At 41.5% G+C, this 22644-nt stretch overlaps 1 protein-coding gene across 1 annotated transcript in view; it reads left to right on the plus strand.

The window, feature by feature from the left end:
- Positions 1-21176, plus strand: part of PITPNC1 (phosphatidylinositol transfer protein cytoplasmic 1) — a 131606-nt gene extending 110430 nt beyond the window's left edge. The window contains exons 8-10 of the mRNA XM_083598971.1: positions 4131-4194; positions 8013-8131; positions 14098-21176. Coding sequence (XP_083455097.1) covers positions 4131-4194; positions 8013-8131; positions 14098-14103 — 189 coding nt within the window. The 3' untranslated portion in view covers positions 14104-21176. The remainder of the gene's footprint in view (positions 1-4130; positions 4195-8012; positions 8132-14097) is intronic.
- The last annotated feature ends 1468 nt before the right edge of the window (positions 21177-22644 follow it).

The raw sequence follows: 22644 nt of genomic DNA on the forward strand, positions 1-22644 counted from the left end.
TGGTGCCACTGTGCATCAGTCCTTCCTGTCTACTCTTCCCAAGAACTATCAACCAGCCTGTCGAAGAAGCTTACGCATCAAGAATGTAACTACCCTACATTCTTCTTTTTGTGTCTGAGAGAAACAAACCCTTGAACTATGTATATACTTGCTCATGCGAGGCTGCTTGTAACTTATGTACTCAAAATTCTGCACATTTTTGTTTATCTTCGGTTCAAGGTCTAAAACAGGCAAAGAAGAACAAAGTAGGAAAGGAACGATTGCAGATTATAACGTGGGATGTGGAATCTATAAGAGTAATATTAGAAAGCGAATGTTCCTCATTTTCATTGCATGCATGCTTCCTCTTTGGACGCTTGGCATCCCAGGGCATGCTCAAAGTGTCCAGATAATAAATTCACAGTTGTAATGGATAGTTCTTCCTCATTTAAAAGACCTTGGAATTTGCTCCTGTCAGCTTTGAACTAATCCTGTATTCCTTATAAAGTCTCTGACCTGCTTTTTGAAGAGGGTGTTCTGCAGTGAGTTGTGGCTAGACAACAATAAATAAAAGCAGAAATAACTCTAAAGAAATTGGCACATTCCAGGTCACCATGCGCATTGGCAAAGCATGCATAAATCCGCCCCATTCCTCCCTCTTCCAGGTCCAAAAATGGCTCATGCGTGCAGTCCTGTGTGCTTTGAACAAACACACAATGGTCATTCCCCGTATGTAGTTTTTATTTTTAAGCAGAAATATATATTGTTTTTTTGGGGGGGGAGAACCTTTAGCACAGTGCTGCGTGTAGCCAACTGATTTGGCTAAAAGCTTATCTTTCCCATGGAGATTTGATCCAAGCATACTGGGCGATGGTGGGAGATGCTGACTATTTTAAACTTCAGGATGTTCCTGGGATTCAAAAAGACAGAAAGTTGCGCATGTTGTAGTTTTATGAGTCATGTAGCAAGAAATATCCTCAGTTCCATCTACTTTCATGCAAGGTCAGGAATAATCTCCCCACCCCCAACCTAGCAACACAGAGTTGATCTTCACTTTCAAATTGCACATGACGTGCAAGCTTTGCATGTTGTATCTCCCTTAGGTTATAATCAACGAGAGCTACCAAAGTAGGCTGGCACAGCTCACTGGGGAAAGTTGTAGCTGCAAGCCACATTTTTAGCAATCCTTTACAAATTCAAGAGCCCCAATCCCAGCCATGCTCAGAAAAAGGGTCCATTATTGGGCTTAGACTCAAGGTGGCGAGTTGTCTTCTAAACTTTAGTAGAAATAGCAGTATTTCCTCTGAAGTAGGTTAGGTAGAGAAATACTGACAGGCCCAAGGTCACCCAGTGAGCTTTATGGCTGGGTAGAAATTTGATCCTGAATTAAACCTTTCTAACCCAGGTTTAGCAAACATGGTGGCCTCCAGATTTTATTGGACTCCAACTTCCAGAATCCTTAGCCAGCATTACTAATGGTCAGTGATGACGGGAATGTAATCTGACACCATCTGGAAGGCACCACATTCTAACCACTAAACCACACTGGGTTGATTTCTGCCTCAAGCTGTATATCCTTGATGCTAGTCTGTAATCTTTTTGCCCTTCAGGCCCAGAATTCAGAACTGATTCTGAATGTTTTTCAGTGTCCTCACTACTCTCTGCATGGATCAGAACTGCAGAATACAACATAGAAATAGGCGAAGAAGTTATACATTTCAGTGTCCTTTATTTTGTAAATTTGTTGTAATATTTAAAGCAGTTTTTTGTGTGAAACTTAAATAAAATAAATAGATAGTGTATCAGGAGTTTAACTGCAGAGTCTCTCCTATCTGTGCATGACAAAAGCGGAAAATAACTCCCAAATAGGTATTCTCTCTGTGCTGTTTCTCCTTTGTGCTTGCTTGGTGTGATCATTTTGCTACAGATAGAAAAGTTTAGTAAATCATCTCTTTATGGTGCACACTGTAATTCTGTTTCCCTAAGGTACAAGTTGTTCTACTTTTCTTTCCCCTGGGAAATGCCCAACACTTGGGATAGGATATAAATTTTGAAGGGCACTGGCCTTTCATATATGGAATGGACATGATCGGTTTTAAAATGAAAGCCATGTGAATATCACTAGCCCAGCTGCTGAAAATCTGGGTATTTGTTGCACCTCTTCCTACTTGTGTCATCACAAATCTGTCTGACTGGTGTTTCTGCTGCCTGGCACAGTTTTCGTTGCACTGTTTGTATGTGCACCTTTCAACAAATGGGCATTACAAAATTGTTGTTGTTTAGTCGTTTAGTCGTGTCCGACTCTTCGTGACCCCATGGTCCAGAGCACGCCAGGCACTCCTGTCTTCCACTGCCTCCCGCAGTTTGGTCAAAGTCATGCTGGTAGCTTTGAGAACACTGTCCAACCATCTCGTCCTCTGTCGTCTCCTTCTCCTTGTGCCCTCAATCTTTCCCAACACCAGGGTCTTTTCCAGGGAGTCTTCTCTTCTCATGAGGAGACCAAAGTACTGGAGCCTCAGCTTCAGGATCTGTCCTTCCAGTGAGCACTCAGGGCTGATTTCCTTAAGAATGGATAGGGTTGATCTTCTTGCAGTCCATGGGACTCTCAAGAGTCTCCTCCAACACCATAATTCAAAAGCATCAATTCTTCGGCGATCAGCCTTCTTTATGGTCCAGCTCTCAGTTCCATACATCACTACTGGGAAAACCATAGCTTTAACTATACGGACCTTTGTTGGCAAGGTGATATTACAAAATTAGCAGTGACTTTTCTGCTTATATTTGGGAAACAGGGAAACCATTTTTTTTTGGATGTGTCATTATGTTTAGATTGGCATGGAGGCTCCATTTGGATGGTGTTAGATCTATTTTATGCATTAAGTTATCAATTTATAACATCACTTCCCATAAAATATATTGAAGTGATTTTACAGTAAAATAATTATTTTTAGCATAATATTGTTTTGATATGTGGAAATGTTTGCATATATGGGTGGTGACCATTTTACATGGGGGTTTCGCTCCCGGCCACCATTCTGCCCTCTTCCAGGTCCAAAAGTACCCGTGTGTCAGTGGCCGTGCGCCAGTTGGACACACACTAGATGGTCATTGCCTATATGTAATCCCCTTTAATTGTTTTGATAGTTAACTTCATTCCAAGATAGATAAAGACTGGGATAAAAGATTCTCATTTTAAAAGGCTTGTTGAAAAAGGAAGGTCTTCAGTAGGCATCAGTAAGGCAAAGGAGACTATCTGATGTGTAATGGGAGGGAGTTTCAAAAGGTAGGTGCTGCCACACTGAAAGGCAAATTCCTATATTGTACAGAACAGATCTAACAAGATGATATATGCAGGTGTTCCTCTCCTGCAGAGCACAGTGATCAATGGGTGTATAAGGGGTGGTCGGTTCTTTTACTTAGCATGGTCCCAAACTGTATTCACCAGAAACAGTAACTTGAATTTAGCTCGGGAGGTCATCGAACCCAGTGCAGTTCTTTCAACAGCAGCATAACATGTTGGGGGGGGGTACCTGCAGCCCTCCAGATGTTGTTGGACTCCAACTCACATCAGCTCCACCATCAATGTCAATGTTCAGGGGTGAAGTGGGTAGCAGGCCAGCAATATCTAGAGAGCCAAATGTTCCCCACCTCCAATCTAGTGCATACCTCTGGTATGATGCAATTCCTGTTTGTTTGTTGTCGGAGCCAGCCGTCACAAATGGCGCTGTTTAGCATAAAATAAAGACACAGAGAGCCAGCAATATTTTCATGGATGGAGGGCAGCTCATTTGAACTCCTTCTCTCCTCTCCGGTATCTTTTATTATCCTTTGTTCTCTCCTCTCTCCTGTCGCATGGCCGTTTGCCAATGTCTCACGTTACCTACATCCGGTCATGGCTTTTACCCACCCATCGCCATATAGGGTCATCACTGCCCAGAGGAAACACAACTCCATTTAAGATCAATACATTCCAATACATTGTAAAGCTCAGAGTGCTGGTCAGCCGAGGTCAGGGGGCACCCTGCAATATTACAAGCCTCTGCTATGGCTTTATGACTCCCACAGTTTGTTTGTTTGTTTGTTTGTTTGTTTGTTTGTTTGTTTGTTTGTTTGTTGTCAGAGATGTCTTTAACCATTGTTCTGATTTACAGGTGGTCAGAGATATATTGCTGATTGGCCACCGACAGGCTTTTACATGGGTGGATGAATGGTATGGTAAGTCATGTTTTCAAAAATAAACTCACATGGGCAAACGGATTATCTAAGGCCTTATTAACTGCATGCAATGCTTTTTTTCTGCTCTGGTAGCCTTGTTAAGGCATCCATCACAAAGGACAGATTTTGCATTTCTTTCGGTGCAATCTTATACACGTCTAGTGAGATGTAAATTTCACTGAGTTCAGTGGGGCTTATTCCCAGGTAGATGCGTATGGGATTGCAGCCTTATACAGGGCTCACACAGAATGTATCCTTCATAGCCAATGTGTTTAAGGGACCAGGGCATGCTCTTTAAAATTTAAAGAGTGTGGTTCTAATCCAGCCACTTTTTGTTATTTGGAATGTATACAGAATTGACAGTTGTGGTTACAATTTTGCAGTAATATGTGTTCCATATTATTTAAAAGCATTCATACATAAGGAAATAGAGATACGTTGGCATTATGTGAATAGGCTTAAAAGTTACTTAAGTCCATTAATTTTAAGGAATCTACCCCAAATGCAACTAATATTGGATATCACTCATGATATGCATTTGTCACCTGCTAATGTGTATATACATTATGTGTATATTCATTTTGGGTGATAGTCTTGTGTAAAGCTGTCCTAAGACCTTCATTTTCAGGTTTACCCAATGAAATGCAAGTAAGCCTACAGAGTTTTGGTTAAAAATAAAAAATGGCAAGTAAGCTACAGAAAGATAAGTATACAACTGAATCACCCCCCAAACTACTGCAAATGTCTAGAAGGGGCTTGGACGACAATTGAGCTTAACAAGTTCAATCTTCAAAGCACAGTTCACACGTTAATCACCCTAGCAGTCTGTGAAATAAGGATTATTATCTGCATTTTACAGATGGAAAAGTGAACAGGAATGATTAGGTGACTTGATCAAAGGAAAAGTAAGTGTCAGAAGGAGGATTAGTGCTGTCAGCCTTCTTCGGGTAATTAACACAAAGATAGAAAGGTGAAGGGTTATTAGAACTAGTCCAACCCTAACTGTCCATCCTATGCCTTGAGAACATTTCCTCTATGGAGAAAAAAACAACAAATCAAGTTAATTCTGCAGCTCCCTGTTTCTAAACAATTATTTTGAACCATGTTGTCCCACCGTTCCATCTGAGCTATGTAAAACTGTTTCCCAACGTAAGGGATTTCAGGTATTTCAGCTTGCTTCGTTTTCCATATGTCACTATGTTATTAATACAATAATAAGGTTTTAATTATGAATATAATGTTAATGTTTTCAGAAAGGAAAACAGAATTATTCTACAGGTTTAGGTGAAGCATTCATTGGTACAGTTCTACAAGTTAGCATCTGCACAGGCATTCAATGTGAGAGTAACACTGCGAGAAGGAACTGCTATGCAGGATCAATTCTTAGGAAAATGGGTTGAGGAATGGTGCAGTTAACCTGAATTCAGGCACTCTCTTGGCCCTGCACCTAATATTAGATTGGCACTGTAAGGGGATTTTGTCAACCCTTTCTCACAGCTTTGTGCACATCTGACAGATTTTTAGGCACTTGGGACAGTGTTGTAGTCATCACCCACAGTAGATAAACTCAGTTTATAAGTTTTTATAGTGCTTCATGCAGATGAAACCAGACCCCCAGAAAAAATCCCAGAGCCACTGCGATCGATGTGGTTTGCCTGTCTGCATCTATTGAATAACGCTCAGGAAGGTCTAGAACAGCTTTCGTGGACGAAAACATAACTTTAATTCACGAATAAGTTCTTATCCACAGAAGCACTGTGATATGTAGTGCAAAGCCATCCACTTCCTGCAGCAACATCATGCCACTTTATGTCCATTTTATTGCACATTCACTCTCAAAGCATGCCCCCAAACATTTATTTTTCATAGGTTTCCCTTCTCTTCATAAACTTTGTACAGCATGCTGCTGAAGCAGAATAGGATGCTAGTGGCATCCTGGCATAAGGGGAACGTTGCCCCTCCAAAATAAAATAAAATATACACATCCTTTTGGAACCAGGAGCACGGCAGTGAGTGAATAGCCTTCTGTTGTATTCATTTTGTATTTTTATGTTGTGTGATCTTCAGATGAAGGGCAGTATACAAATTTTAATAATAATAATAATAACTTCTCCAGCAAACCTGTGCCCAAACTGTTGGTGCAGGATAATGGCAAATTATTTTAAATAATTGGCATGTTTTAAATGCTTGGGGCTTTTTAAAATTTTGCTGCAGAAGTAAAATAAAGCAAAGCTTCCTTTCAAGTAATGATTAATTGGTCACCATAGCTCAATATTTCTTATGTGTTTAAAGCTAGATATTTATAAGGTGTATATCAGTCGATGGTATCAAGCATTCAGTGGGCCAGTGCATTGGGATTTTGCTTATTCTAAAAATGTGGATTTTGTTGTTGCGCTGCCCTCTAAACCTCAATCCTAAACTTGTTCATTTGGAAGTATTTTCATTATTTCAACGGTTTTTACTTCCAGATAAATAAGCTTAGGGTTTCATCTTAATATGCAATTAACATTGCTATAAGGCAACAGTATTTCATTATTAACTGAAGTGCTGCTAATGAAGAGCATGTACTTTGCCCGGCTAAAGTGCTTTTGATCGTGCCATTTTCATTGCTTATAAGCTTCTTTGATCAATGCTTTAATGCTCCTTCTTTCTAAGTACACTAATATTAAAATATGATAATCCATGACTCATGCCAGTGGTGATACAACGTATTGTTAGGACTACATTCTACACTGTAGATCTCTGATTAATTGGCACTACATCAGCAATGGTTTCTTATACCCATTTTTTTATTAAAAAAAAATAGAAACACCAAAATGAATTTTGTCACCTGAAGTAGGCCACTGAAATGAACAAAGCTAATCAGGAGTATTTGTATGAAAGGACCGTGAGTTCAGTTCATTTCTGGTACTGAAATCCAATTCCAGGGCTCAGAGTGTGCTCACAATCACCCCCTTCAAAAAATCTAACTGTGAGTCCTTCGCTGCTGGGTGTCATTGGCAGATATTTTGTTGGGGGGGGGTATCTAATAAAATTACAAAGTAGATCCAACAAGGCTGAAGTCTGCCTACCCCTGTAGTATAATGTAAAATCTGTGAAGGTAGCCACTTCACAGTGGAGCTCCTGCAAAACTTTGAAATGCCTGAAGTATACACACGTCCTAGTGGATCCGGTTTGCGTATCACTTTCTTGGGTAGCTCTACAAAGCAAATGTTTATTTGGATTTACCTTTCAAAGTGTTTGAATCCTCTCACTATTCACAGGTACTTTCTGCAGTCCTTCACTACACTGCGTAGGGTTGGCTATGATTAGGCACTATACAAATTGTCGAAATCCAAAAACACATAATCTCTCAAAGCTGAGCTGTGTAGTGTTAAAACAATGAAGCTACTTTTTTTTGTAAATCGTGTGTCATTATACATAATGTAGAGTTTTCCTGGCATGTCTCTGACAAGGTAAGTAAACTCTCGTGCTGTTCTTTAATCCTTCCTCTTTTTTCCAGGAAATCTTCTAAATTTATTTTAGAAGATGTTTGCCTCTAGCAAAGCCTGCACCCCACACCTTCCTGCCAACCTCACTTGACAGAAACATCCCAGCTTCCAACCACCCCCATTCTGCAATTATCCCTTAACTCAACCTTCTTATACCTTCCTTGGCTGGTTTAACTTAACAATCTTTATTATGAATCCTCATAAAGCTAGCCGGCTTCTGCTTTTTGGCTTTTGCTAGAAAGATAATTCTCCCTAGACTCTTCCCTTTCATTCAAGCCTGGATTGAATTAATAGAGAAAACAACCCAACATCTTGAACTTTTTTCAGATATGACTATGGAGGATGTTCGAGAATATGAGAAAAATATGCATGAAAAAACCAACATTAAAGTTTGCGATCAGCATTCATCTCCTGTGGGTGAAATAGAGAGCCATGCCAAAGGAAGTGTATGTAACCTCTTTAAAAATATTGCCCACCCTCTGCTAGAGCAAAAAAGAAAGAACACAAGTGGTCAGATTTTGTATGACAATGATCTCTGTGGAAGCAGAATTCATCAGTGCAAAGGCTCACCTTGATTTCCTTCTTTGCGCTATTTTCCTAGTGGAGAATTAGAAGGGTCAACATAAGGCTCAGATAAAATCTGAGTGGTGAGCCTGCTGTAAAAATATCCTCAGCGCATTTGCCCACCCCCAAATGTACAACCTTATCTTAAAAATCAAGTTCTGAGACAACTATGCACAGCCCTGGTTGTTTAACTCCCTATGATGCCACAAGACCAAGATCTTTCCCCCCATATTTTCAAAAAATGGACTGTTGCATATGTGTGTTTTAATGCAGGCAACAAACCAATGTTCACCTGAACAAATACTGCACTCTTTTGAAAAGGCGCACATGGCCGTGAACTGACTCAGCGTTTGCTTTGTTTGTTACATCTGTCCCTGGTATTGTGAGCACAGTGTGAAGCCAGGCTTACAGTCTGGGGAGATCTGTGTTGCAACTCCTGTTTTGGGGTATGCCTGTTTTAACTTCAGATGTAGATATCTACTTCCAGTGGAAAATGAAATTGTCAGGTTAGAGTCAGTTGGGCGCACCAGGTGGCAGATTTACATCCAAGTTCCCTGTGCCAATAATTGGAGCTGTGCTTTCCACCAAAGTTGGTGGTCTGTTAGATCAGAACCAGGCAACGCAGAGCCAGGACTTTCCTCCAGAACAGACTGGCTATGTTTTTGTGCGCAAGGATGGTCTCCATCCACTGAAATTATTGGGGAAGTTTGGGCACGAGAGATCTCCTGAGCGGTGTGCTGAGCTTCGGTTTGATTGATTCAAAGCCACGTGAATGTTCATGAATCAAACAGCAAATGGAAGAGAGCAGAGCTGGGGCAATTATCTCAATAAAAATAATAATAATAATAATTTATTATTTATACCCCACCCATCTGGCTGGGCCTCCCCAGCCACTCTGGGCGGCTTCCATAGAAACCAGAAATACAGTAAAATATCACACGTTAAAAACTGAGAAACAGGCAAACGAATGCCTACTCCCATCAGTGACCCAATTGACAGTGCGAATTATAGCACAGTGTAGCTGCTCAGCACCGCTCTCAACCGTTACGATCTTCAATTCCCACTCTGCTGCCTTTTGCCGATCATGTGTTTGGGTGTCAGTTTCGCCATTAATAGCAAGTGATTTTAGCAGCCTCATAATATTGATACCCATGCAATCTGCACTCTCCTAGTCTTTTACCAATATCTTTCCCATAGAAGTGATGAGTAGCTAAAGTTAATTAGAAGGTTGTCTAGCCTGCTGATAGGCCTTGAGGCATTTGACTATAACAGGTCTTTTCAAAAGAGCTTTTGCTTGGGAACAGTGGTACGTATAATTAATTGGGGGGGGGTTGTACCCTGTTTCAGCTTCTCTTCGGGCTTGTCCACACTGGAGTTTATTGTGTGCTTGCATTCCCATTTAAATTTCCATAATCCACATGACATTACCCTCAAACAACACCAATCTCAATGCTTTTCTCCTGTAATTTCAGCTTTACCAGATCTGTGGTTAATCCAGTAAGGTGGGGGAAACCAGGTTCCCTACCACTCCATTTGGGGTTGCAGACAATTTGTTTTGGTGGTTTGGGCAGAGTGGATCAGTCATTACTTTCTGCCACTCCTCTTTCCATGGCCACTATTTCGTCAGTGCTTTCATTTATTTTCTGGCCATGCTACCAAGAGGAACATAGCCATAATATATATATTGATCCATCAGATGTGCACAAAACCAGAAAACTGCGCAAACCACATTAAAAAATTCTGCACCAGATAACTGTGCAGCAATCTGAAAAGTATGTGCTGAGGATTTAGAATTGCTTTTGTTTCTTTTCCAGCATGCTAATAACTGGCATGTCTAGCATGCTCCTGGACAGAGGAGTGTAGCTTTGTTTTTTTCTTTTGATCCCTCAGATTTGCACTAAATAAAGGTATGTGCTGAGCATTTACAATTGCCTTTGTGCTTATGCACATTTCCTGGGTGGGGGGAATTAAAAAGAGAGAGGTGTGCATGCAGCTATCTGTGCCCTGGTACTTAATTGACATAATATAATCAATAGAATAAAATTAGAAGGTAGGGGCAAACACAAAAGGGAGTGACTACTGGTATGAATAAAAATAATGAATTGCTCCTCGTATTCAAATTCAGATATGTGTGGATATGGCCTAGTCTGGTCTAATTTTAGTGGATTGACTGCTACACAATGCTCAAATGTGGGCAAGCTCTGAGTTTCTTTGATGTGGGTCCATTTCATTGAAGAAAACCTGAAACTGAAACCAAGCTGGGTTTTGCATTGAATAAACAAACCCTTTGCTAGTATTCAAAACAGCAACCTGGATTTGAGGCATGCAAATCTCAGATGACCTTTTGCTGAACCCATCTTGAATTTTGTATTAGTAGAGGGGAAATAACCAGAAAGAATTGTGCTTTGGAATTTTCTAGGAGGGAAAACTTTATTTACGGTGAAGTAATTCTGCCCTCTGGTGGAACTGTGCAGCAGTGTCTAACTGATATTTGATTAATTTGTGAATGAAAACCCAAAGCCTTTCACTGTGAAAAGAAGGACATGTTCCATGGCCTGGTTGCACGTGCTTTGCATCAGCCATTTTTTTCAGCACTGTAATTCCTTCAGGTTTGAGCTCACCAGCTGGATTCTTAACAGGTTCATCACTGGATTGAAAACAAGACTGGAATGTTTTCTCAAACACAGGTTCTTCTAACTTAGGGTGCTTCCAGACAGGGGTTTATTGTGGAATTGGTGCTGCTCATGTGCATGTTTGGTTTTTTCCAGTGTCCTTATGATGTCATCAAAATTCCAGCTCATACTTTCCCCCCCTTTTCTTTTTTCCATTTAATCTGGCTTCTACTTTAGTGTGGAATATCAAACATACGCGGATATGTTGGACACGGATATGTTGGACAGAAGGTCGGTGGTTCGAATCCCTGCGACGGGGTGAGCTCCCATTGCTCGGTCCCTGCTCCTGCCAACCTAGCAGTTCAAAAGCACGTCAAAGTGCAAGTAGATAAATAGGTACCGCTCCAGCGGGAAGGTAAACAGCGTTTCCGTGCGCTGCTCTGGTTCGCCAGAAGCAGCTTAGTCATGCTGGCCACATGACCCGGAAGTTGTACGCCGGCTCCCTCGGCCAATAAAGCGAGATGAGCGCCGCAACCCCAGAGTCAGTCACGACTGGACCTAATGGTCAGGGGTCCCTTTACCTTTGCCTATCCAACACGTCATATATATATATATATATATATATATATATATATGCAAATACTGTTGGTGTAGAAGCTCATTAGCTTGGTCTGGTGGTTCGTTTGTCATAGGTGTGGTGATGTTTCAGTGGATACTGTTTAGCACTGCACTTCTCCTTCCTAGCCTAGCCATTTTGTTTAAAATGGTAAAGGTAAAGAACCCCTGACAGTTAAGTCCAGTCGCAGATGACTCTGGGGTTGCGGCGCTTATCTCATTTTACAGGCCGAGGGAGCCAGCGTTTGTCCGCAGACAGTTTTTCCAGGTCATGTGGCCAGCATGACTAAAGAAGAAGAGTTTGGATTTGATATCCCGCTTTATCACTACCCTAAGGAGTCTCAAGCGGCTAACAATCTCCTTTCCCTTCCTCCCCCACAACAAAGCAGAGCAGTGCACGGAAATGCCGTTTACCTTCCCGCCCGCCGGAGTGGTGCCTGTTTATCAACTTGCACTTTTGGGCATGCTTTTGAACTGCTAGGTTGGCAGGAGCTGGGACCGAGCAACGGGAGCTCACCCCCCTGCGGGGATTCAAACCGCCGACCTTCTGATCGGCAAGCCCAAGAGGCTCAGTGGTTTAGACCACAGTGCCACCCGTGTCCCTAGCCATTTTATTTACAGCATCCCAAATGATATGAGCCTGTGTGTTAAAAAATAAACATAACCAAATAGAAATGGATATGCCTCCTTCCTTGGAGGTTTTTAAGCAGAGGTTGGAAGGCCACCTGTCATCACTTCTTTAGTTGAGATTCCTGCATTGCCAGGGATTGGACTAGATGACTCTTGGGGTCCCATCCAACTCTACAAGTCTATGATTCTACGCACACAACCCTCCATATTGTCCGTTGTGAAACATGCTAACTATGGCTGGTAACATTTGCTCTCGTGCTGTTCCTGGGATTTTAATTTTCTGGATGTCCATGGTCAGATATACTGATGGATAGGGAAGTAAAAACCTCCAGACACGTTCCATCAAAATCTGTCCATTGGTGCGGATTGCAAGCAGATGTGAAAGCTCATTTGCCAATTGCACACATGGGAAAATCAAACCTGAACAATCCACTGGCCGTATATCGCCCCTCTCTGGAAGCACCCTTAAAGCAGGTCTCAAATGAATCATCTGTTGTCACTGAGATTATTTACCATGTGACTAGCTAGACCAGATGGACTTCCAAGTTTCCTTTCAACTCTGTATTACCTTGGTTTGAGTGTTTTTTAACAATCCGTTAAGGAACAAACTTAAACAGAGATGGAAGAGGATTCTCGTTGTTTCATTCATAATAATCTCAGCTTCTTTTTGGTGGTCGTGATCTAATTAATTTTCTGTATGAATATGCTGTGTACAGGGCATTGTATAGAGAGACACTTTCATGCCCCTTAGAAAAGGAAGGTAATGATGATGAGGATGTTACCAAAGCCTAGTGCTTATGAGATAGTTGAGATACTGAAAATGGGCCCAAGCTGGTGGGGGCTAACCTGATAAACTACTTCAGTGTGAAGATTATCATGATCTGCTAAAATTGTTCTCCTTGGAATCTATGGCGTTTTGTGGAGGCCAGTTTTATATGAAAGAATTTTTAATCTTGTGAGCTTCTACCTCCAGTTTAAAGTGATACAATCCATATACAACTGTAGCAATAAATGAAGTGGTTTATATTCTCCTTTTCAAACCACCAGCTTTCCAACTGACTTTAATGAAGTCTGCGCCTACTAGGTAAAAAATAATTGATAAAATATTGTGTTCTATGTATCTTAAATGACATATTCTTTGGAAATAATCTAATAGATACAGTGTGTCACGCAAATAAAAATGGTTCAGTGACAAAGCTTAGCTGATAATATAGAAAATTAGAGTGTCTGACCATCTGATCTTAAACAGCTACACCAGAGTTGAAGATAGAGACTCTCCTCCCTGGAAGAGAGGGGAGTGGTTGTGGGCGGGAGACCGAGCTCCGCCCCTGGTAGGGGGCCTTAACCCCCTCCCCTCCTTACCTGGCTGGTGCCCACGCCCACCGGAGGCAGCCAACCAGGTGCCTCCGGGGGGCGTGTGTAGCAGCTTAATGCTGTGGCACCAGCTCCGCCTCCTCCTCATTCAGTGTAGCGTATCTATGACGTTCACATGATCAGTTTTTATAAAGTAACCATCAAGGCCTATCTTGAGCCTCTATTTGCAAAAATAGCATTTTAACATCAGTTCACTAGATGGAAATAGCTATTAAAGAAGCAATGGTTTGCTTGAGCTGGGCTAGAATTCGAAGCCTGCTGTGTCTTCCATTTATATGTGAATTCTGCCCATGTTGGAGCAAGGACAGACAAGAATATAAACAGTGGAATTGCCCAAAATTCATAGAAACACACGCCTAAATTTTGGTATCAATGTGAGGAATTACTTTTCAGTGTCGGCAGCTCCAAGAACGATACGAACGGTGCCTGAAATGTGCCTCCTGAAATTTCAGTGGCCAGTTGTGAAATTCCCTGGCAATAGCTTCCCTTCCCTTTCGAGTTCTAATGCACTGGAATAACAATGGTCATGCAGAACTAGCATCTTTAAAAAGCCTGGAACAAACATGTGCAGTGGTTCTAACATTAATTTGTCTTTCTTCCTTTTCTTCTCATTGAAGACATGACTATGGATGAAGTCCGGGAATTTGAACGAGCAACTCAGGAAGCCACCAACAAGAAAATTGGGATCTTCCCTCCTGCAATATCGATCTCTAATGTCTCCCTCCCTTCTTCAATCCGCAGTGCTCCTTCTAGTGCTCCATCTACACCTCTCTCCACAGAGGCGCCTGAATTTCTATCAGTTCCCAAAGACCGGCAACGGAAAAAATCTGCCCCAGAAACTCTCACCCTCCCAGATCCAGACAAAAAAGCTCTCTAAACCCAGCATGTTTTCATGACAAGCCATGACTGAAAGAATAGCATTTGCAAAGCTCATGGTAGTTGTTTTGTGTAAACAAAATTTACTGATCTGGAAGTATGACCTTTCCCCGCTCCCCATCAGGCTTGTCCCTTAAACTAGTTAGCTAAGTGCATGCGAGAACATAGTTCATATGCTCCGATTCCTAGACTGCAGCTCTAAGCCATATGACAGATGTTGCTATCAACACAAAATGAAACAAGCTTGCAAAAGCAAAAGTCAGTCTCTACATAGCAACTGTAGTAAACAAAAGATATTCTCATATATAGCATAACAGTATTTATGACTGGAGATGTTATATGGATTTAATAAAGGTGGCAAGGACATCTTGAGAGAATGAGGGACTATTGAGGGACAGTTTCAAATGACATTTCTCATTTCAAGCCATTATATCTCAATTTCTAAAATCCTTTTTACTCTCAGGCCAAGTGCACCTTAAAGTAAACCTTTGAACTGCTATTCACTGAGAAACACTTGAATACCAACAGTAATTATTCAGATTCTTGTTTTACTGAATACAACTCAGGATTTGGAGCGCAGCTAATGCACACTTTAAGCTCTTCAAAACTAAAGAACCAGTGAGCTCTGGTTGTAATTCATTATACTTATTTTTAGACCCTTGGAACTATTTGTATCTTGCACAAAATTTGTGACTCCTTTTTATGGTGTGCTGTTGTATAGCTGTTCTGTGTTGGTATTTGGGAGTGTCGTTGCAGAGAGCAAGATGGGAACACAAGCAATTGAATAGTTCAGTGATTTATTTCAAGCCCTCAGAATTCCTATGAAACCAGACAAAACACCCAATGTAAAATCCTTTTAAAAATGAAAGATAACATTCAGTCAGTTTTCTGCTAGACGGTGAGCAGGTGTTAAGCTATTCTAGGCTATAAAGCTTCCCATTCTGCCAATGACCGAGAAGAATGGTCAGTAACTGATGTGATGGATGCCATTCTAAGGCGGGTTGCTGTCAACCCAATTTCTCCTCCTTAGCTGTGAGAAACAGAAGCCCTATTCAGGTGTCTTGCCTGAACAGGAAATGACCTGTGTTGGGGTGCATGTGACCTGACATACTGTCCAGTGTCCCATCCCCACCCCACTTTTTCCCTGCCTTCCAGTGTTGAAGAGGGAAGGTCTCACGGAGGATCAATTGAGTACAAGTAGAAGCCAGTTAGAAACCCTGCTCCATCATACAAACACAGGTAAAGGGTAAAGGGACCCTGACCATTAGGTCCAGTCGTGGCCAACTCTGGGGTTGCGGCGCTCATCTCGCTTTACTGGCTGAGGGAGCCGGCGTACAGCTTCCGGGTCATGTGGCCAGCATGACTAAGCCGCTTCTGGCGAACCAGAGCAGCGCACGGAAACGCCGTTTACCTTCCCGCAGGAGCGGTACCTATTTATCTACTTGCACTTTGACGTGCTTTTGAACTGCTAGGTTGGCAGGAGCAGGGACCGAGCAACGGGAGCTCACCCCGTCGCAGGGATTCGAACCACCAACCTTCTGATCGGCAAGTCCTAGGCCCTGTGGTTTAACCCACAGCACCACCCGCGTCCACAAACACAGGTAGACCACACCTATTCTACTCAATGCGAGAAGTTTGGGAATAGTGTGGCAGGATGAGTACATGCAGGGGCAGAGCTAGTGCATGTGTCCCCCATACATGTTGACATTTCCTGTACAGAAATAATGCCTGAATAAGGATACATTATTTTAGGGAACAACCTTGAAAGAGAGAGAGATGTGGAAAACAGCAGAGAGGCAAAGAGAAGAGGCAATCTCTTCAGCTTACTAGCTTCCCTCCCACCCTCTTTTATATTGTGTGGAAATCCAGTATGCTTTTTAAAAAGGCTCTTTCCAGCCTACCCACGGCCTTGCTTGTCCAAAGCTCCCAACACTTGCCGGAAGAAACAGCAGGGAGGAGGAGAAATAGTATATGTTAGGGAGAAGGTAAGCTGCTGACTGGTGAACAGCCTGAAAGCAGGTCACTATAAGGAGACAGTGAGAGATGGCAGGCCAAATTCTCCTTACCTTAAGGGTAAGATGACAAAGCTAACATCTGACTGGGGATTTAAGATAGTTGGTTTACTACCATATTGATTGGTGATCACCGTATAATTGTGCCCCCATTGGTTTCTTTAATCAGACTGGAGCAGCCTTTGCCAACAAGGTGCCCTCCAGACATTTTGTACTAAAACTTGCATCAGCCCAAGCCAGTATAACTATGCTGGCTGGAACGAATGGGAATTGTAGTCCAAAACATCTGGGGGGTCACCAGCTTGGCAAAGGCTGGTTAGGTAAGCAGTTTAAGAGAAGGGTTCTTAAGCGTTGTGACGGTGGGCCTCCTCAAGTCTAGACGAAAATAACCGATTATTTTAAGTGGTAGTATGTGGCCTGTTTCGTTCCGGCACCAAACTATGGGTAACAATAGCTGGGGATGTGAACAAGGCCATGTAGATTCATTATGTTTTTAAGATTCCCCCAAAATGGGATCCTGGGAAGTAAAAACTCTGTAGGAAGTTCTTCCACCAGAGGTAGGGAAGAACACCACCCATGCAGCTTTCTTGAGTTGAAAGTAACTAGCAGACAGGAGTATAGGGGACAGGTTTATAACAAGGAAGCTGCCCTATCTAAGTCCGAACGTTGGTCCATCTAGTTTGTCTACAGTAATAGACAATATTGACTATTACTAATATTGTCTACAGTAACTGCTTTCCAAGGTTTCAGACAGAGGACATTATCAACCCTACCTGCAGGTGCTGGAGATTTAACTGGAATCTCGCAAAGCATAAACTCTGCCCCTGAGTCTACCACTGCATGCAAAGCAAGTAGATCATGTCTAGTTTGGAGAGGATCTCCCATGCTCAAAAGACTGCAACAAGACAATAATAAATTGCAATGCAACTGAAATTCTGAAAAGGAGGACAAATTCTCTAAATAACTATATCTCTTCAACGAAAGCTAGGAGCAGCCTATAAGCCTTTGGCCTGCACAAGGGTATAAGAGGCCCAGTTTCAGCTTTCAATATGTGGACCAACTGGAGATAATGCCTATGACTGCAGCATATTGACTTCAGAGTGGAAAGTGAAACCTCGTAAAATTTGGTTAACCTAAACAAGCTAACGGAGATGTCTCCACCCAGTCAGTTTTGGAGCACACAACAGCACACAAAAGTAATGTGATGATGCAACGTAGAGATCTTACAATGCTTCTTAGAGAAGCAAAAAAAAAAAAAGTCTGTCAGTTCCTGAGTTGCTGCTTTCATGCTAAATTTCAGGGAAAAGTAGAATTTACAGGTTCACTCAACAGGGCCTTCCTGGCACCTCTTTCCTACTACAGCCCCTTGTCCTCACCCAAAACTCAACTCCTAAGGGTTGAGGGACCCTGCAGAACAGTGTAGGAGGAGACACGGGGCTGCAGCAGGACTGGGAAATCAGCAGGGAGGCCCTTGTGCAAATGGAAGTGCCTTTCTGCTTGCACAACAAAACTTTTTGATCCACTCTTAAGAGTATGTCCTTTTTACTACAATAACCATGGAGAATTACAGTACCAGTTGCACATTGCCATACAGCTGGGAAAGAGATGAATTCTTTCTGGCCTGTTAGTAGCATCACCCTCAATCTCAGGAATTAAAGTTGCTTCCCCATATCACAACTTAAATTAGGAGTCCTTTTATTTCCTGACATAATTGTCCCATAATTGTCCTGAGGGCTAAGGATATAATTAATTCCAAATTGCAATTAATCCTTCACCCTTTTCTTTAGCCGTGTTCTTAGTAACTCACTGTCCAAGCTATACCAGGCCTTGTGAAGTGGTGAATGTGTCATAAACTTGTAGTGAGATTATGCACGTTCTGTCAGAAGCAAATAGAAATATAGATCCAGACCTCAGGGTGTTGCTTCTCTTTTAAGTCATTGGAAAAAATAAAATAGCGGATATATTTCTATCGAGCATGGTAGCATGATGTTGCGTGTGGAAAAAGTAGCTGACTTCAATCCCCCCTCCAACTTCTAAGTGGCTTGTTTAAATAGTAGATAGTAAGGTGATTTTAGAAGAGTAGTTTCAGTCGTAGAAAAGTGGGGTGGGAGGACAGAATGCAGCTCGTAGGTTTGACAGCTTCAAGAACCTAAGGCCAACACCACCTACTAGTTCTGAATACACCTAACACTTAGCTTTATGCCTTCTCTCAATTATTGTCTGTTGTTTTTTCATTCTTTCTCAACATCCTGCTGTTCTGTTTGGCTGTTGTGATATCTCCCACCCACCCTTATTATCAGAAACCTTTTGTATATAAATCTACCCTGAATCAGCATGCGGCTGTAGCTAACAAACAGGTGGCGCTACTGCCAATTGAATTGTGACAAGTTCCGTAGGCCTACAAATAAATGTTGCTATCCTTCTATCTCCTTTTTTGAATGTTTCGCACAAATCAATAGGGCCAGACTGCATTATTGTGTTTGTTTTAACTGTCTCACTTCCTGCTCTCCTGTTGCGTTACTTTGACTTTGGGGAGGGGTGGAGATGAAGCATTTGTGTAAATGAATTAACATCTCCCAAGAAGATGTTACTTAACAGACCGCATAGTGCATATTTGAAACAGAGAAAGGCAATATTGCATGCAATGGAAAAATACTAATGGAATCTTCTGCTTTACCTCCCCACTCTTCAATACTGTATCTATAAGCGTTTGTTCATCTTAGATATGCTATTTAAATTTGGTGCTTAATGAAGAAGACACAGGTTTAATTCCGCTGCATGTCTCAATGATGGGCTAGCCCATTCCATTCCTGCCTCCTACTTTCTGTCTTTGTACCGGTGGGGGAGAACAGATACAAATCTGTTCTGGAGAACTGACATCATCCTTACATCTATGATTTTCATGGGTCATGGCAGACTCCTCAATCATTTTCTGTTTTCCCTCGCTGCTTTTGCCTTGATCAGGCTATCAAATATTAAACAACTTTTCATTTTCTCCTTCCATCCCCCCCAATGCTATGACAACTGCTTTAAAAAAATATTTCCAGCACAAGAATAATAACTAAATTAAATTTCTAACATATTTTTGTTGCACTAATATGTCTTTTATACAAAAAGAAGTTTTCACTGCTAAATTGTCTGAATTGCTTTGTACAAATTTGTATATTTTTTAGGTTTGATTGTGAGGAACAGACAGAGCTGTGGGTGTTTATATTATTTGTTTTGTGGAACAATGTGGTTTTAGTTGGCACTTTTAAAAGTGTGGTGCGGCACAGCAAAACTAAAATACTATGGCATTGCAGTGGTGTTGTTGACCCTGCCTTTTTTGTGACAGGCAAATTGTATACATTGAAGCACTGCTAGGGAAGAAATAAAAAGGAGGTATGTGTTGCCACTTTTTCCAAATCAACCTCTCCTACCTGTGATACAGACTCCCAAAATTGTTGACTTAAAAGTTCCAATCTTGACATTGTACTCAGGCAAAATATTAACTGAAGTATGCTTTTTTAAAAGCTACGCCATAAAAGTTCAAGTAAGAGCGGCTCCACTCTTGGTACAGAAAAATCTAGCATTCCTGTAACAACATGTGGAGAATATATACATGCATCTTTAAAACCTCCCATATTTGTATCAAGAAACCTTCACTGGGCCCTTATCAGAGGAACTTAAAGGCTATGTTGTCGACACAACCTGTTTGCTGAGAGAAACAATACAGGCATATGTTGAATTTGCCAAGTAACAGGTTGAGCTGCCATAAAAGACAACAGCGCCCTTTTGATGAGCAGGCATCGTTCCTGTTTGTTGTACCATTATGCTTGCCTATTTGAGTAAATTTGCAGAAATATTCAACTTAATCATCTCCAAAGCTATAATCCTGAGATAATTCACTGCACAACTCCCTGCTGGAGTGGTGCTCCTCCAGAATAGATGTCTTCAATCTGTTTCTCTTAACCAGATTTCTGTCTAGTGGACGTTTCATTGAGTAACAGAATATTCAAGAGGTTTGTTAATATGAGAATGTACAAAGAGTGTTCTGTGGTTTTAATCTGAGCAGTCATAAGCAGAGCAAAAGCTTTTCGCTGATTCCCTCCTCCCAATGCAAACACCACATCCAGTATCCTTCTGGAGATCCCCTGAGCCTCAGAAGCAGTATTTTCAGGCAGTGCCGGAGGCTGGAGAGGAGAAGGTAGGAAGGCCCCATTGAGAATTTTGAATTCTGCTCACACTTCTTTGAATGGTTTGCTGCACCAAAACTTTAAAACATGCTGTCATATAGAATAAATCAAACATATGCACTTTGAAACAGCTACAGCTAGTAAATGCAATAGGGAAGGATAAATGAACTTGTCAATAGGAACTTGCTGTTATTCAGCCTTAATTTAGATGTCTTATGTGTCAATAAAGGCTTGAAGCTACAACTATTCTTAACTGTTGTCCCCCCCCCCAAAAAAAAAACACCCTCCTAGTTTGTGTGGCCGGCATGGTCTTTTAATTACAGCCTCTGATTTTTAAATGTTACTTATGGAAATAAGTTTTTACTTCTGTGGCAATCCTTGTGACTTTGAATGTTGTGTATATTATTGTTTTTTGCTGATAGGTTTAGTGTTACAGTACATTGTTTAGATAAGCTCGTTCCATGAAAGGAGGACCAAGCGGCCCGAGTTAAAACAATACAAGGCTTAGAAGGATCCGAGTATCATAGTTTCCATTCACACCACTTAATTGTTGCTTTTCAGTTATTTATTATCGTTTTACACGTTTTTCTTACATTCTGTTGTAAATAAACTACCAAGCAATCTTCTTTCCAAGACTGCCTGTTTTCTTTCTGTGAATTCGTGCAATGAGATCCAGATCTTATAAGAATGTTAATTTACCGTATTTTTTGCTCTGTAAGACTCACTTTTTCCCTCCTAAAAGGTAAGGGGAAATGTGTGTGCGTCTTATGGAGCGAATGCAGGCTGCGCAGCTATCCCAGATGCCAGAACAGCAAGAGGGATTGCTGCTTTCACTGCGCAGCGATCCCTCTTGCTGTTCTGGCTTCTGAGATTCAGAATATTTTTTTCCTCATTTTCCTCCTCCAAAAACTAGGTGCGTCTTGTGGTCTGGTGCGTCTTATAGAGCGAAAAATACGGTATGTACTTTGTATTAACGTTTTCCTCTTCAAATCCAGCCTGCAGAAGCTTGAAATATGTGGCACAACACAAACCTTACTGAACATTGAAAAATAAATGAACATTTTCCTTTAGCTGTCTCTCAATTCTGGCTAAGATGTTGCTGCGAGTGGTGACAATTACTATACCACTCTGGTTGCAAAGTGATCCCTAAGATGCCTTGTTACTGCTCACTACAAGGCCTGGGACAACTGAAGCCTTCCTATAATATTTTATATGTATCATCAGTGGAATATGAGGAGTCCTTTGGGGTGGAAATGAGTTCAGTTCTGCTGTCATCAAAATATAAGTCACAATTTTTTTACACAATGAAATACTTCATATGGGGTTGTTCTGTTGACTATATTCCATTTGGTCTTTGTCCCTTGTAAAGGGTAAGAATTTTTCAACTTAGATTAGAATGCTGGAGTGTATGGTGAAGCTTTCTTATACAGTTGGTTTAACTCACCCATTATCTAATCTGACCATGACTCTCTAGGTCTTTCCCATCATCTGCTACCTGGCTTTATAAAAACTGGTGATGTTAGGGACTGAAGCTGGGATTTTCTGTATGTAAATCACCAACTTTATCGCTCACCACTATTGTTTCTCCTGGGAAAACTTTTTCATTTAGAGCTTCTCCCCTACGGTTGCTTGTGTGCAAAATACGTAGTTTTTACATTGAGAACCGGAATCCTTTGTGCCAACCTGCAACAGAAAAATGATGGTAAATGGAGACTAATAATAATAATAATAATAATAATAATAATAATAATAATAATTTATTTATACCACGCCCATCTGGCTGGGCTTCCCCAGCCACTTCCCCAGCCACTCTGGGCGGCTTCCAACCAAATATTAAAATACAGTAATACATCAAACATTAAAATCTTCCCTAAACAGGACTGCCTTCAGATGTCTTCTAAAAGTTTGGTAGCTGTTGTTCTCTTTGACATCTGATGGGAGGGCGTTCCACAGGGCGGGCGCCACTACTGAGAAGGCCCTCTGCCTGGTTCCCTGTAACTTGGCTTCTCGCAGTGAGGGAACCTCCAGAAGGCCCTCAGTGCTGGACCTCAGTGTCTGGGTAGAACGATGGGGGTGGAGGCGCTCCTTCAGATTTTAAATC

This window comes from Podarcis filfolensis (assembly GCF_964270895.1).
Source record: "Podarcis filfolensis genome assembly, chromosome: 2".
In the NCBI taxonomy this organism is placed as follows: Eukaryota; Metazoa; Chordata; class Lepidosauria; order Squamata; family Lacertidae; genus Podarcis; species Podarcis filfolensis.